At 35.5% G+C, this 11,974-nt stretch overlaps 1 protein-coding gene across 1 annotated transcript; it reads left to right on the top strand.

The window, feature by feature from the left end:
• Window positions 1-3,394: 3,394 nt before the first annotated feature.
• On the top strand, window positions 3,395-8,551 carry LOC120195582 (RNA cytosine-C(5)-methyltransferase NSUN2-like). The gene is made up of 15 exons (XM_039197561.1): window positions 3,395-3,658; window positions 3,745-3,833; window positions 3,938-4,004; window positions 4,107-4,222; window positions 4,558-4,624; window positions 4,741-4,789; window positions 4,935-5,020; window positions 5,199-5,464; window positions 5,559-5,614; window positions 5,687-5,772; window positions 6,401-6,493; window positions 6,605-6,920; window positions 7,150-7,769; window positions 7,913-8,147; window positions 8,226-8,551. The coding sequence occupies exons 1-15, from the start codon at window positions 3,485-3,487 to the stop codon at window positions 8,498-8,500; spliced, it is 2,595 nt and encodes an 864-aa protein (XP_039053492.1). The 5' UTR covers window positions 3,395-3,484; the 3' UTR covers window positions 8,501-8,551.
• The last annotated feature ends 3,423 nt before the right edge of the window (window positions 8,552-11,974 follow it).

Below are 11,974 nucleotides of genomic sequence, written 5' to 3'. Positions count from 1 at the left end.
CGACATGCTTGCATAAACCGACATTACGGGAATATTTTTATCAATATATTTTTATATACACTGTATGGAACACACTGGGCTTTTCGCTCATTCTATAGTTTTTACCATTTTTCAGATAACAGCAAACCGTAAGCTAGTAGATTTGGCATAAGGGAGATCAACTACTTATTTTGTACGAACATATATCTCTATATGTTTTCCGTTGTATCTAGTGACATGTATTTGCTATCGTTTTTGGATATATCTGTATTATTATTATAATGTATTATAAGATTAAAAAAACTCTGAATGGAACATGTGACCACTTAAGTTTGGATTTAACTTACAGATCGGGTCTGGGGTTACAGGAATATTCTGTTTCCGCTTCACATTTCCTTTTATGCAAATGATCTATTTCTTATGCCAAAGTCATAACAATATCCGAGCCGTAAAGTTGTGTCATGTTTCTTCCAACTGATTAAAAGTACATTCTATCCATGCTCTTGTCTGTCATTCCGCCTCTTTCTTGTCTTCATTTAGATCAGTAATCGTACCCTTCATAATTTGTGAAGGTACATCCTCCATACAATCCTCCCTCAACCATGAACTCGTTAAAGTGCACAGTCTCTGCGGAGGAGCTTTCAATGACACATCTCATTGAGGAACCAGGTCCCTATTGTCCCAAAGAATACACATAAGATAAAATTTTTACCATGTCCCAATTTACCACATGAAAAACAATAAAGTCTCAATTTTTCATATTGAAAAGTGGCATAAGTAAACATACCATTTGACAAGGCTAATTTCTTTTTCCTGTTCAACGACTTCCTAGTATAAATGCCAACCCGAATACCCCATCGAGACAGCATTAGTATCATACTCAATAAAGCTTCCAATAAAATTTTTGAATTGTTGTGCCACCTGCTCTGAACTATAGCCCACAAAATCATTAATAAGAACCCAATAATTTACAACAATTAGTGCAACTAATCGAGGATCTTTGCCTGGTTTTAGATGATACAAGATTAGTAAGTGCGAACTAAAATACCAAAGACCTTTCGAAACAATACTGTCGACGTCGACCTCATGATAAAGTAGAAAAAGATAACGACTCTCCCCCAGATGTGTGATAGAGATGCCCTTAATCGGATGCCACACATTTACCAGAGTAACTCGTATCAACTGAACATTAATTGCCCCTACTGTTAAAAATTGCCCCACCAAACAGAAGTCAAACAAGATTTGAGATGACCTATTTGGGATCGTGAAATTAAAAGCCATATCCTTCTCTTCTCCCAAATTGAGGTTCTCCATGACACGTTCGATATCACTCATACGGGCCCCCGAAAAGAGAAAATAAATACCTAAACAATACTAGCAGAGCTAGAGAACTGAGCCAAACCAAAAGAACTACTCCTGATGGTAAAGAAAAAAACTACTAACAAACAGAGAAAAACCCTAGCACAATGGGTTCTTTTGTCACTTTTAACGTTCATTTTTTTATAGAAAGCCGTTAATTTTATTAAAAGTAGAAAATATATATAATTACAATGAAGATTTACCAGCATAATCGTAAACGTAAACTAAATTATAATTAGGACATTTTCCTATAACCATTGATACAAAAAATAGCCACCTAGGTCACACAAGGACCAAAAAAAGGAAAAGGTTAAAAAAACATAACCAATGCTTGAATAAAATAAAGATATGAACAAATCTGTCTGCATTGTAAACAAACCACAAAAGGGGATGAAGCTACTGAAAGACCACTGACAAATCGTAAATCAAAGTCAAATGACGTGAAAAAACAATCCATGAATGCAAACTACGTTTCCAAATCAATCTAAGGGTCTAAAACAGAGAAGATCAACATGATAACAAATAACCGCCATCTTGATCAGTCGTGGCGATGTCAAATCCAACCCTGAGAAAAAAAGATAAACGAAAACAATGGCTAAACAACTGAAAACTACCAAAAGGCAGAGAATATCGTGTCACAAAGACAGAGATAAATATGTCGTAAAAACATAAATAAATATGTCATAAAGACATAATTATATTTTTATTAAAAATCTAAAAAAAAGAAGAGAAAAGACAATTGACGATTGGCAACCAATATCAAAATCGATGCCGTTGACGACTAAATAAAATCAAAGAAGAAAATTTTGATTTGATCTATAGAAATGAACACAAGTTGTAAAAAAAAGGATAGGGGAGGGAGAGTGGCTAGGTTTAGTTAATTTTGTAATCTTACTTTTAACGTTCGTTTAATTAAAAAAATTATTCAGACATTATTAGTAGAGATTAAAAACTATATAATATAGATTAATTGGTTTTAGATACAAATACATATAATAAAAGAAGACAAATAATAATATTTTTTTATATAAGTAGTTAGTTTATTAATAAGGTGAAATATTTATAATTACAATGAAGGTTTATAGTCATAAACATAAACTAAATAAGCATTTTTCTATAACCATTAGCACAAAAATTAGTTACTTAATATTACACAATGACTATATAAGAAAAATGTTAAAAACCTAACAAAAAACTTGAACAAAAGATAAATACAAACATATCTGACTGTATTGACAAATTAACCACAAATAACGATAAAGCTATTGAAAGACCACTGATTTATCATAAATCAGAGTTGAGCAACGTGAAAAAATTATCTATGAATGCAAATCGTGTATCCAAATCCAATATGTGGGTCCAAAGCAAGGGAGATTAGCATGATAACAAACAAACACATCTTGATCAACTGCGGCAATGTAAGTTTAACCGTGAGGAAAAAACTAAAACAACGATCAAACAACCAAAAACATACCATAAAGACAGAGAAAATGTACTATAACATAAGAGAAAAACATGTCATAAAGATAAAGTTATTAAAAACTAAAAATACAAATATGTAATATAAGAAATAAAAAAAAATAACGACAATGACAACCAACACAAAGGCTGTCTATCAACCAACAAATAACAATATTTAAACATAAAATTATTTTGCAGACAATGTACCAAATACTAACTTTAATGGGAAACCCTTGTTTGATTGAAGAAGCTAAAACATAAAAGTGAATTCAAGTTTGAAAGTGTATTTTCAATATGGAATTAATCCAAAGCAGAACTGAAGTGGATATTTTAAGAATGGTAATGGTACTAGCCCAATTGTTTAACACTTGGGCCTGGCTTATTAACCTAGGCGAACTTCAAAGGTAGCCTCTTAGCGAGCCATCCAACACCAGCTGCCCAAGTTACTGGTTTCAGACATGGCAGGACCATAATCTAATTCCCAGAAAACTGCAATTTTTTTTGCCGTTTTCGGCAGTTGAAGAATACGAGATGGGCTATGTGCTAAAATAAACAAGTTGAAAGCCCACGTTTTTGTAACAAAATAACTGAGCATACATATAAACAACTACCACCCTCAAATCTCTCCTTTCAAAACCTCGGCGGCGGCGGCGGTCATCTTAACGAAGAAGAAGAAGCATAAAAAATGGGAGGTCGACGAGGGTCTCGTACTCAAAGGAAGCATTTTAAACAAAGCAGAGAAAATGTTTGGAAACGACCAAAAACAGATTCTTCATCTGACCCCAATACCCCCAACTCTAATAACCCACCTTGGCAGCCTTTTGCCACTCAAAATCATTCCTTTGATGAGTATTACAAAGTAAATTATACATTTTGTATGCTTGTATCATTTCATCTATATTTCAAACATTGAAATGTTTTATGTAATTGACTTTTTTTTGGCAGGACCAAGGGATTGTTTCTCCCGATGAATGGGATGCTTTCATGGAAGTGCTTAGAAAACCTTTACCCGCTGCTTTCAGAATTAATTCCACGTATGCTTTTCTTTATCTTCTTTTTTTCTGGAAGCTTTGGGGTTTGAGTTTTGATTGTAAAAATCGTTTCTTTTCTTAGTAATATCTTTACTAATCTTTTGCAGTAGCCAATTTTGTGAGGATATTCGTTCGCAGTTAGAGAACGACTTCATGAAATCTCTTCAAGCTGAAGTACGTAGCTGAGTTTGCTTTGCGTTTAGAATATCTTAATCTAATGGTGTTGTAATTTGTAAGTTACTGTCTTTTATCTGTTGCTCACTCTTTTTTTTGCAGCCTGTTGAAGGGGGTGAGTTGGAACCTATAAAACCGTTGGCTTGGTACCCTGATAATCTTGCTTGGCAATCGAATTTTTCTCGCATGCAAATAAGGAAAAACCAAACTCTTGAGAGGTAAGTTGTGTTAAATGATAATTGAGGCATTTGTGTTATCTTGAAATTGTGGCTAATTGACATGTGAACCTGATTTTGACATAGATCTTATATCATGTCAGTACATGCTTAGAGTCAATGTGCTACAATTGCTTGCTACAGTCTTAATTGAAAATAAAAGTGGAGGACTAATATGATGGATTTGCAACATTTCAATGTTTACTGCATTTTTCTTGCATATCCAATTGTGTCGTTTTCAAGTGCTTGTTTTGTCATGTTCTTGCCCTTGTTTTTCAGCTACTAAGCATGTGCATTATGTATTTTACAACTGCTTGATTTGGTTAAATAACTTGCAGGTTTCATGAGTTTCTGAAACTTGAAACTGAAATTGGGAACATCAGTAGACAGGAAGCTGTCAGTATGGTAGGTGGACTCCACTTACAAGTTCTTTTGTTTATGCACCACTTCGCTGTTATATGGTTGGCAAGTTTGGGAAAGTTTTCTTTTTGACCAAAATTCTCTAATTATTCACGGTGCAGGTGCCTCCTCTCTTCCTTGATGTACATCCCGATCATTTTATACTGGATGGTAAGAAACTTAGGATGCATTTAGATAACTTATTTTTGTTTATCTTCTTTCTAAATCCACAACCTTTTATCTGCAATTTTAATCAGGAAACTGTCTGATCTACATCAGAAATGCAGTTACTATTTCTTGTCATTCCTTTTTGCAGTTTGCGCAGCACCTGGTTCAAAATCATTTCAGTTGCTTGAGATTATATACCACTCTGCCAAAGGAGGATCTTTACCTAAGGGCATGGTTTGTTTGCTTTTATTTTTCTCTATTACATTCTCTTAAAGTTTTAGTTGATCATCATAACAGTATAACAATTAATTGCCTGAGTAGCTTTTTGGCAACAGCTCTTACCCTCTATTTCATATGTTGAGTTAAATCTTAGAAAAAGCATAAGAATAATTCTTGGTTGTATTTGCTTTAGGTTCTAGCAAATGATCTTGATGTACAAAGATGTAACCTTCTCATCCACCAAACGAAAAGAATGTGTACTGCTAACCTGATAGTCACAAATCATGAAGGTCAACACTTCCCTGGTTGCCGTTCCCACAAAAACATCTCGACTGGTTCAGAGACAACAAACGAGTTGGAGCATATCATTACCCAACTCCTCTTTGACCGTGTATTATGTGATGTGCCCTGTAGTGGGGATGGCACTCTTCGCAAGGCTCCTGATATTTGGCGTAAATGGTCTGTGTTCTCTTGCTCTTTTCTTCCTCTTTATTGCATCCCTTCGTTTGTTAATATCCATTTCATAAGATCTTATTTATGTGCATTTATTCAGGAATGGAGGAATGGCCAATGGACTTCACTGCTTACAGATTCAGATTGCCATGCGATGTATAAATTAAAGAAGACCTTTGATTTTTAATTAGTGGATGTTCCAGTCTCTAATTTGTTGCATTATGGCAGGTCTATCTCTGTTGAAAGTTGGTGGAAGACTGGTTTACTCAACCTGCTCTATGAATCCAGTTGAAAATGAAGCTGTGGTTGCTGAGGTCATTTATGCTACGAGAGACAAAACTACTAAATCAAATAACTTCTTTGGTCGTTTTTACTTTTATGTCCTTTAGAATACCGTCTTTTAAAAAGTGCCACATTTATCTCTTTATTTTCTTAGTTAATAATGAAATATATTAGTATGCTAATTGCATCAGATTTTGTATATCATATTCGCGTTGGAAATGAATAAAACCGATCAAAATATTATCTGTGGGGCTCATTAAGATGAAAGTTGAAGGCCCTAGAAGGATCCTGCTTTATGAAGGTAACCAATCATGTTAGAGCCTGATGGGTTTTAAGAAAAATGAAATAATGCAACTTATAATTGTCATGTAAATTTGAAAAGCTGATTAAAGTAGATAAATGAATTCTCCCTGCCAAGATGGATCTTTGATGGAAAGCTTATTTATAGTCTTGCTAGTGATGCTAAAAAGATTAACATACATGAACTGGTTAGTGTACTAAAGCATCATTTAGTTGTTCAGTTCTGGTAGTCAATTAGATGCACATTATTAAACATGTATATTACAAATCCTGTTTAAACACAATCTTTGTTTCCCAATTGTTTGATATGGCTAGATACAATCAGGTTTAAACATAATCTTTGTCTCCCTTTTGCTTCAGATTTTACGCAGATGTGGAGGGTCTGTTGAACTGGTTGATGTTTCAAATGAGCTACCCCAATTAATTCGCCGACCAGGTTTAACAAAATGGAAGGTTAGTTTTACCAAATCTCTTGGGTATTCATTCTACTTGCATGGGGACATTGGCTTTCAATATTTAGTTTTCTTCTTTCCATCTGATGTCGAAGTTTTCCAAGTCCATCAGGTACGTGATAAGGGAGTCTGGCTAGCATCATACAAGGATGCTCGCAAGTTGCAAAAAAATGGAAGTGGAATTGTTCCTAGCATGTTCCCTTCTGGAAAAAATTATACAGATCTAACTAACAACAAAACGAGTGAAAACGGTGAAAATGTAAATTCTGAAGATGTAGTTCAGCTTGATGACCCTGTACCTTCTACTGATGGTTTGGAGGAAGAAGTTTCTGATCTCCCACTAGAACGCTGCATGAGGATAGTACCTCATGATCAGAATACAGGAGCCTTTTTCATTGCTGTTCTCTACAAAGTTTCTCATTTGCCTGGTAAATCAAAATTATCCTGTCCGTTTTATGGTTTTTGAACAGTTGGTAGTGTGGCACATAGGTTATTATATGTCATTTCTAAGATGCCTTATCTATACCAAGATTCAGATATGTTATTTGCTAGTTTTATTGTCAAAACTATTAATTTTGATTCCCTAACCCTTCTTGGTCTTTTCTTTTGCTTGCCTCATCGGGCAGTTACAAATTGGTTTCATAATGCTTGTTCCAGCAATTCAGGACAAGTCTGCTAGTTCACAAAGGAAACTATCAACTAGAAATGAACTACATGAAATTTTGTCAGACCAAGCTACCAAAGAAATAAATGGACTAGAAGTTAGTTCTGTGGATGGGACAGATGGAAAGACCTTGGAAGTAGCTTCAAAGACCGACAAAAACATCTCGGAATTAGCTTCAGAGGTTGATAAAAGGATCTCTGAAGTGACTTCAGATGATGAAAAGATATCAGAAGTGGCTTTAGAGGCGGATTTGGTTGATGAACCAGATGGAGATGCTCCAGAGAGCAATTCTTCGGAAACAACTCAAGGAGCTGCTGATAAGAAAAATGATTCTGCAAAAACTGGAGAGAAGAGAAAGTTGCAGATGCAGGGCAAGTGGAAAGGAGTTGATCCCGTTCTTTTCTTCAAAGATGAAACTATAATAAACAGCATTAAGACATTTTATGGTATTGACGAATCCTTCCCATTCACTGGCCACCTTATTACAAGAAACAATGATCCTAACCATGTGAAGAGAATTTATTATGTTTCTAAGTCAGTTAAGGATATTTTGGACCTTAATTTTCGAGGCGGACAGCAACTGAAGATAACTTCTGTTGGCCTGAAGATGTTTGTGAGTATATTTATTGCATATATTTTCTTTTAACTGCCCTGTGTATTTTTCCATAAGAAAAAAAATTGATTTTTTGAAAATGTGTATGACCTTGTTTGCTTCTAAATCACTGGGGGTCATTTTATTTTATTGTGGTAAACCAGGAGCGCCAAACTTCTAGAGAAGGTTCCTCTGCTCCATGCTTATTTAGGATATCATCAGAAGGGTTGCCTGTGATTCGCCCATACATTACCAAACAAATACTCTATGCTTCCACAGCAGATTTCAAGCATCTTTTACAATATAAATCAATCAAATTTTCAGACTTCGTTGAGGCTGACTTGGGTCTCAAGGCAGCGAACCTGATGTTAGGCTGCTGTGTGATTGTTTTGAGAAACAGTGAGAACTTCATTTTGTCTGCCATTCCTGCCAGAACAATTGGTTTCTATGATTCTCCTACTAACCTTTTCTTGGCAGCCTGCAAATCATTGTCGGACCATATCCAAGTGGATGCATCAACAATAGCCATTGGCTGCTGGAAGGGTAGGTCGAGCTTGAGCGTGATGGTTACAGCAATTGACTGCCAGGAGCTGCTGGAAAGGCTTTCGGTAAGCATGGAGACTGAAAAGAATGAAACTTTGGCAGCACCTGAAAACCACAGTGAGCTAGATGAAAAACAAGATATGAGCGGTGAAAATGGAATCTCACTGGAGGAACACAATGTTGTAGCGAAGAAGATACATAATGAATAGGAACACCAAACAGTTGAAGTGCCAGACTTATAGATGAAATATTTTCAACGTCGCATGTGTACGCTTTAAGCAATTTTCTTAACTGCATACTGCTAGATTGAAGAACAGTGAAAAGCTTTGATTGTTTCCCCTTTTTATTTTCTAGCAACTGCAAAGGTTATCATCATCATAGGTAGAGATGCACATAGCCGGATTTAAATCCGATTCGGATAAAAACTGATCCGGTTTTTTCACCAAGCCAAAAAACCGGTTTATAAAAAAACCGGTTCGGATCATAACCGGTTTGGAGGGTCGGATGATGTAACCGGTGTAACTGGTTTCGGTTTGAAAAATCCGATTTTTTAAAAAAACCTGTTTTTAATCCGGTAAAAAATCCGGTCATCCAATTTTTTAAACCCCAGACCGGATTTTTTTCCGGATAAAAACCCAGTTTTTTATCCGATTTTTTTCAAACCGGTTTTTAATCCGGTAAAAAATCCGGTCGTCTAATTTTTTCCCAAACCGGTTATACTATCTGGTTTTAAAATATCCGATCCGGTTTAAAAAAAACCGTTTTTTTTCCAAATCCGGTTTTGGATATTTTTTACGTAAAATCGGATATTCGGATTTTTTGTGCACCTCTAATCATAGGTATAAAGTTACCAATAACTTCTGCAGTTTTGGCAAGCCATTTCCATGTTCTAACTCAAGTTATTTGAGGGAATTCTTGATGTCATATATGAAAGAAACTATAGCTTATCAGATAACCAGTTCCCTTGACGAGAGCGTCAGATCAGACTGTACAAAGCCGTTACATAGCTTATTTTCAAGTAGGATTCAACTGCTCTAACAATTACAGACAATAATCATAAGTAAAAACTAATCAAATCCGGGCAGCTGATTGACTACTTGTAAGTAAGACACATCTAAAAGGCTCAACTAAACCGCTCAAATTTAAGAAAGATGACCGCTATCCTGCTGACCACTATGCCATGCTTGTTAATACAGAACCGTTCATAAACAAACGTGCTACCACAAGCACATAATTTTGATGTTAGGCCAAGATTTGATGCAAATGATGACCCGAGGATCCAATACAATACAATGCAATAAGTTATATCATCTTTGTGGAAAAAGGTGACCGGCAACGCATTAAGGTTCAACTGAGGTCAAGATTGAGATCAATCATCCCAAATCTGTTGCACCCAAGGTTGATGACACAATGCTGGCCCTAACTGCAGCAAAAGCGCAACTCATATGCCAAGGATGGCATTGCTCAGGGCATGTGCAACCACAAAGCTGGGGTTTGTTGAGGATGCCTCCATTGGATCTTTTGTTCCCGATGAGCACCTTCACAAATATGGTTATGCTGCGGACCCTGCAGGAAACAACTATATTGGTAATTTGGATGCTTTGCAGAAGAATGATGCATTTCAGTCTATAACATCCCACAACATGAGCAAAAGAAGCGGGGAATTGAGATGGAGGAGGATAAGGTTGTGGGCAGGGTTTCAAAAACCGGTCCGCGACAGCGATTTCGTCCGCGATATAACGGTTTCGCCGCCGTCCGAGTTACCCGCGACGGCCGTAGCGTCCGTGACTACCGCAATCACGGTAAATCCGAAATAACCGAAAACGTGATTGCGACCCCGATTTGAAACCCTGGTTGTGGGTGGAGAGAATGAGATTTGACCCAACAGAGTTCGAGAATCCATATAGTGATGTGTGGTTGATGAAGAATATAAAGTCTCCTTGGGCAGGTTAAAAAGAGGGATTGCAAACAGAGTTGACCGAGGAGGAAAAGAAGCATACAGAGGAGTATGCAAAGAAGAAATAAGAGGAAAGGTCATCTAGGTGAGAAAGGTGAGTCCGTGGTGGATAAGACTACTTTTCATGGAAAAAAGGAGAGAGACTAGCAGGGAAGGTCTTGGATTGCTCCTCCTAAAGATGAAAAAGAAACAAATGATCATTGTTACATTCCAAAGAGATCGATACATACTTTGAGTGGGCACATGAAGGGTGTCTCAACTATCAGGTTCTTCCTCAAATATGGCCATTTGATTCTCTCTGATGATTTTGGATGTGTTTAATTCAGGCAAGTGTACGAGGACATACATGGGCCATTCAAAATCAGGGAGAGAGATTTCATACTGAATTGTGTAGGATTGTAGTAAAAAACAGTTGCAGGGGGGAATGCTTCCAACAGTTGTTAGTTCCACTAAAATGTTTCTATAACATATTCCTACAATATTTTATACTGCAAATCAACTCCTCTTTGACAGGAAGCTGGGATTGGCATCTTGCATCAGGTTTTTATTAGTAGATAGTAATGAAGTTGAGCATGTCATAATCTGTAGTTTTATCAGACACACTACCTTGAAGTCTGTACCCTTCATTGAGACCAATAGCTTCAGCCAAGAGAGAAATGCTCTACTATTATTTGTACTAGTACGTTATGAGGCCTTTCCTTCATTGTCAAACAATAAATAATATAGCAGCTCCTGCATATCTATTCTGCTACTCAAACAGCCCTATCAACCATAATCCACCCAAAAAAAGTCTTTGGCTTTGTTGGCAATTCCTCTAAATTGAAGGAAATATGTCATGTTGATGTAAAGATATTTTGGTATTGTCAGGCCTTAACATATGCTTTTAGTTTTGGGCATAATGACTAGAGATGAGCGTTCGATCGAATCGAGTAAAAAAAAATTCAAGTTATTGAGTTCACGAGTCCTATTTTATAACTCAAACTTAATTTAACATTTTTCGAGTTGATTAGAATTTATAAAATTCGAGTCAAGTGGAGTCGAGTTGTTCTGTTTAAATTTAATTGTAAATATTTAAAATATTATAATACTATTTTATTCCAATTTAATTTTTTTATAACCATATAAAATACATATATATCTCTTCATTTTTCCATATGTGATATACATATATCATACGGAGTTGAGGGAATTGACTCAAACTTGAAAACTAATCCACTAATTAGTACAAAAATTTGAGTTATTCGAGTTCTATTTTATAACTCTCGAATTTGAATTTTTTATTCGATTTTATTAAATTAAAACTCGAAGTTAATTTGAGTCGAATTTTTTCAAGCTGAAAAGATTGTTTTTTTGAGTCGAGACAAGTTTTGCTCATCTCTAATAATAATAAAATTATCTCCAACTTTTGTATAAGTGATCACTTTATCCTCTATCTTTTGGAGTATTTGAGCCCCAAACATTTCAATTTTTGGTCAAAATAACTTATGTTGAAAGAAAACCATTAGTTAATTAACAGTCAACATATGCTCACACGATAATTATTCACGTGTTTAATTGTTAATGTGACACATAATATATCATCATTTTAAATGATATAGTGTATATCATATCTTTAATTTAGATAAGATGATATATATATCACATCAATTATAATTTAATTAATAATTAAATGACTAGAGTGTATTTTATCCATATATTTAACACATCAGAAAGTAAACATAAACTC

Source organism: Hibiscus syriacus, unplaced genomic scaffold (assembly GCF_006381635.1).
Source record: "Hibiscus syriacus cultivar Baekdansim isolate YM2019G1 unplaced genomic scaffold, ASM638163v2 tig00117016_pilon, whole genome shotgun sequence".
In the NCBI taxonomy this organism is placed as follows: domain Eukaryota; kingdom Viridiplantae; phylum Streptophyta; class Magnoliopsida; order Malvales; family Malvaceae; genus Hibiscus; species Hibiscus syriacus.
The sequence above is the reverse complement of the archived record's forward strand: the minus strand, read 5'-3'. Positions and strand labels throughout refer to the sequence as shown.